The sequence below is a fragment of the Eimeria mitis genome, genomic scaffold (assembly GCF_000499745.2).
Source record: "Eimeria mitis Houghton genomic scaffold, Emh_scaff332, whole genome shotgun sequence".
In the NCBI taxonomy this organism is placed as follows: domain Eukaryota; phylum Apicomplexa; class Conoidasida; order Eucoccidiorida; family Eimeriidae; genus Eimeria; species Eimeria mitis.
The window spans coordinates 18129-21539 of record NW_013571658.1 but is presented as its reverse complement, the minus strand read 5'-3'; the positions used below and the strand labels follow the sequence as shown (position 1 = coordinate 21539).

Here is a 3411-nt window from a genome sequence, read left to right as displayed (position 1 = left end):
CAGCAGCAGCTGCTGCTGCTGCTGCTGCTTCTGCTGCAGCAGTACCGGCACCAACAGCAGCAGCAGCAACAGCAGCAACAGCAGATCCAGAAGCAGCAGCAACAGCTGCTGCTGCAGCAGAAGCTCTATCAAAGGCGCTGCTGTCTCCCCAAATAGAACTAGCTGCTGCTGAGGGGCCCCCGGATGAGCCTGATGCAGCAGCAGCAGCAGCAACAGCAGCAGCAGCAGCAGCAGCAGGAGCAGAGTCTGCTGCTGCTGCTGCTGCTCCTGCTGCTGCTGCTACTCCCCTCAGAGGATCGATAGACAACCAAGAACAAATAGAAGCAATACCTAGGAGCGTGCTGCAGCAGCAGCTGGGGGCCCCCCCCTCTCTTTCTCTGCACTCTGGCGACAGCAGCAGCAGCAACAGCAGCAGCAACAGCTGCAGCAGAAGCAACAGCAACAGCAGCAACAGCAGCAGCAGCAGCAGCAGCAGCAGCAGCGACGAAGAAAGTGAAACTGAAATATCACCATCAACCCACAAAGACATCTCTCCTGGAGAACTGTCTCCTGCTGCTGCTGCTGCTGCTGCTGCTGTTGCTGCTGCTGCTGCTGCTGCTGCTGCTGCTGCAGCCGAGCCAAATAACGAGGCGGAGGTTGCAGAACCCCCCCATGCTGCAGCAGCAGCAGCAGAAACAGCAGCAGCAGCAGCAGCAGCAGCAGCAGACTCAGTCTCCTCAGGCAGCGTCTCCTTCTACTCTCTTGACGATGATGCGGGGCTGTCTCCTTCTCTGTCTGCTGCTGCTTCTATAGATAATATAAATATACAACCAGCAGCAGCAGCAGCAGCAGCAGCAGCAGCAGGGAGTGGAGCAGCAGCAGCAGCAGCAGCAGCAGCAGCAGCAGCAGCAGCAGCAGGCGAGGAGGAGACACCACAAAGACTAGAGGAGACATATTCTATTGAGGAGCTGAGAAGGGCGAAACGCATGCAGCAGCAGCTGCAGCAAAAGCTGCAGAGACAAATCTATCTCCTTGAGCTGCAGCAACCAGACGAACTGCTGCTGCAGCAGCAGCAGCAGCAGCAGCAACTGCAGCAGCAGCAGGAGCAGCAGGTGATGGAGCAGCAGGAAGAACAGCAGCAGCAGCAGCAGCAGCACCAGCAGCAGCAGGAGCAGGAGGCGCAGCAGCTGCAGCAGCAGCACGATCATCAGGAGCAGCAGGAGGAGGAGCAGCTGCAGCAGCAGCAGCAGCAGCAGCAGGTAGTGGAGGAGCAGGAGCAGCAGCAGCAGGAGCAGCAGCAGCAGGAGCAGCAGGAGCAGCAGGAGCAGCGGAAAGAGCAGCAGCTGCAGCAGCAGCAGCAGCTGCTGCTGCTGCGGCTGCCAGTGCCAAGCACTGCATGCACACCCCTAGACGTCGCCGGTGCTGCTGAGGACGAAGCAGCAGCAGCAGCGGCTGCTGCTGCTGCAGCAGCAACCATAACAGCAGAAGCAGAAGCAGCAGCAGCAGCAGCAACCACAACAGCAGAAGGAAACTCAGAAGAAGCAGCAGCAGCAGCAGCANGCAGCAGCAGCAGCAGCAACCACAACAGCAGAAGGAAACTCAGAAGAAGCAGCAGCAGCAGCAGCAACCATAACACCAGAAACAGCAGCAGCAGCAGCAGCAGCAGCAAGCATAACGGGAGAGCCAGCAGCAGCAGCAGCAGCAATAACAAGAGAAGCAGCAGCAGGAGCAAGCGAAACAGCAGCAGCAGCAACAGCAGAACATGGAGCAGCAGCAGCAGCAGCTGCTGCTGCTGCTGCTGCAGCAGCAAACATATGTGAGCGGGCCCTCATAGTAAAGATGGAGGCAAGCGGCGTTGCTTCAGCTGCAGCAGCAGCTGCTGCTGCTGCAGTTGCTGCTGCTGCTGCTGCTGCTACCACGCAAGAAAAAGCAGCAGCAGCAGCAGCAAAAGCAAAGAAAGCAAAAGACGAAGCAATAGATGTAGCTGCTGCAGCAGAAGCTACTGCAGCAGATGCTGCAGCAGCAAATGTTGGTGCAGCAGCAGCAGGAGGAACAGCAGCAGAAGCAGCAGCAGCAGCAGCAGCAGCAGCAACAGTAGATACCTATGGATCTGCATTCAGAGCAAGCGCAAATGCTGCTGCTGCTGCTGCTGAAGCAGAAGCAGAGGCAGCAGCAGCAGCAGCAGCAAAAGCACGGCTAGCAGAAGAAGAGGCAATCGATATAGCAGCAGCAGCAGAAGCAACTGCTGCTGCTACCGCTGAAGACGGAGCAGCAGCAGAAGCTGCTGCAGCAGCAGAANGCAGCAGCAGAAGCTGCTGCAGCAGCAGAAACTGGAGCAGCAGCAGCAGAAGCTGCAGCAGCTCACGAAGAGCAAGTGGAAGCAGCAGCAGCAGCAGCAGCAAATAGTGTAGAAGAGGAGGAGATAAAAGCGACAGATATGGGTGCCGCTGCAGCAGCAGAAGCAGCAGCAGCAGCAGCAGCACAAGCAGCAGCAGCAGAAAGAGCAGCAGCAGAAAGAAAAGCAGCAGAAATAGCAGCAGCAGTTGTTCGGTTAACCGCAAAACGAGCTGCAGCAGCAGCAGCAGCAGCAGCAGAAGCTGCTGCAGCAGCAGTACGTGCACCAACCAACAAAGCAAAGGAAGCTGTAGCAGCATACACTGCAGCAAGAGAAGCAGCAGCAGCACAAGCGTCAGCAACACAAGCTGCAGCAGCAGAAGCAGCAGCAGAAGCAGCAGCAGAAGCAGCAGCAGCACACGCTTCAGCAACACAAGCTGCAGCAGCAGAAGCAGCAGCAGAAGCAGCAGCAGCACAAGCTGCAGCAGCAGAAGCTGCAGCAGCGGAAGCTGCAGCAGCAGAAGCTGCAGCAGCACAGGCTGAAACAGCAGACGCAGCAGCAGCAGAAGCAAAAGCAGCAGCAGCAGCAGCAGCAGCAGCAAACAGTGCAGCAGCACAGGCCGTCGAGGAGGGGATGCTGTTAGTATCTTCTGCTGCTGCAGCAGCAATAGCGGGGAGGAGACAGGTATCTGAGGCAGCAGCAGCAGCAGCAGCAGCTGCTGCTGCTGCTGCTGAGATTGTTCAGAAGACAGCAGCAGCAGCAGACAACTGCCAGGAAGCAGAAGCTCGATGTGCTGCAGCAGCAGCAGCAGCAGCAGCAGCAGAAACAATGACAAAAAGAGCAGCAGAAGACGCAGCTGCTTTGCTGCTGCATGCATCTGCTGCTGAGGGGCAGCTGCATGGCACTGCTGCTGCTGCTGCTGCTTCCAGTCACGCAGCAGCAGCAGCAGCATCTGTAGCTGCTGCTGCTGCTGCTGATGTGCAGCAACAACAGCAGCAGACAGCAGCATTCAAAGAAGCAGCAAAAGCAGCAGCACTGCTAGCTGAAGATAGAGCTGCTGCTGCTGCTGCTGCAGTGCAGCAGCAACAGGAAGAAGC

At 57.6% G+C, this 3411-nt stretch overlaps 2 protein-coding genes across 2 annotated transcripts in view; both read left to right on the top strand.

The window, feature by feature from the left end:
* The window catches only part of EMH_0008310 (uncharacterized protein), a gene marked incomplete at both ends in the record, with an annotated part of 3849 nt that extends 1464 nt beyond the window's left edge, over positions 1-2385 (top strand). The window contains 4 exon segments of the mRNA XM_013498302.1: positions 40-1361; positions 1471-1538; positions 1542-2277; positions 2281-2385. Coding sequence (XP_013353756.1) covers positions 40-1361; positions 1471-1538; positions 1542-2277; positions 2281-2385 — 2231 coding nt within the window.
* A 31-nt stretch (positions 2386-2416) lies between these two features.
* The window catches only part of EMH_0008300 (uncharacterized protein), a gene marked incomplete at both ends in the record, with an annotated part of 4705 nt that continues 3710 nt past the window's right edge, over positions 2417-3411 (top strand). The window contains one exon of the mRNA XM_013498301.1: positions 2417-3268. Coding sequence (XP_013353755.1) covers positions 2417-3268 — 852 coding nt within the window. The remainder of the gene's footprint in view (positions 3269-3411) is intronic.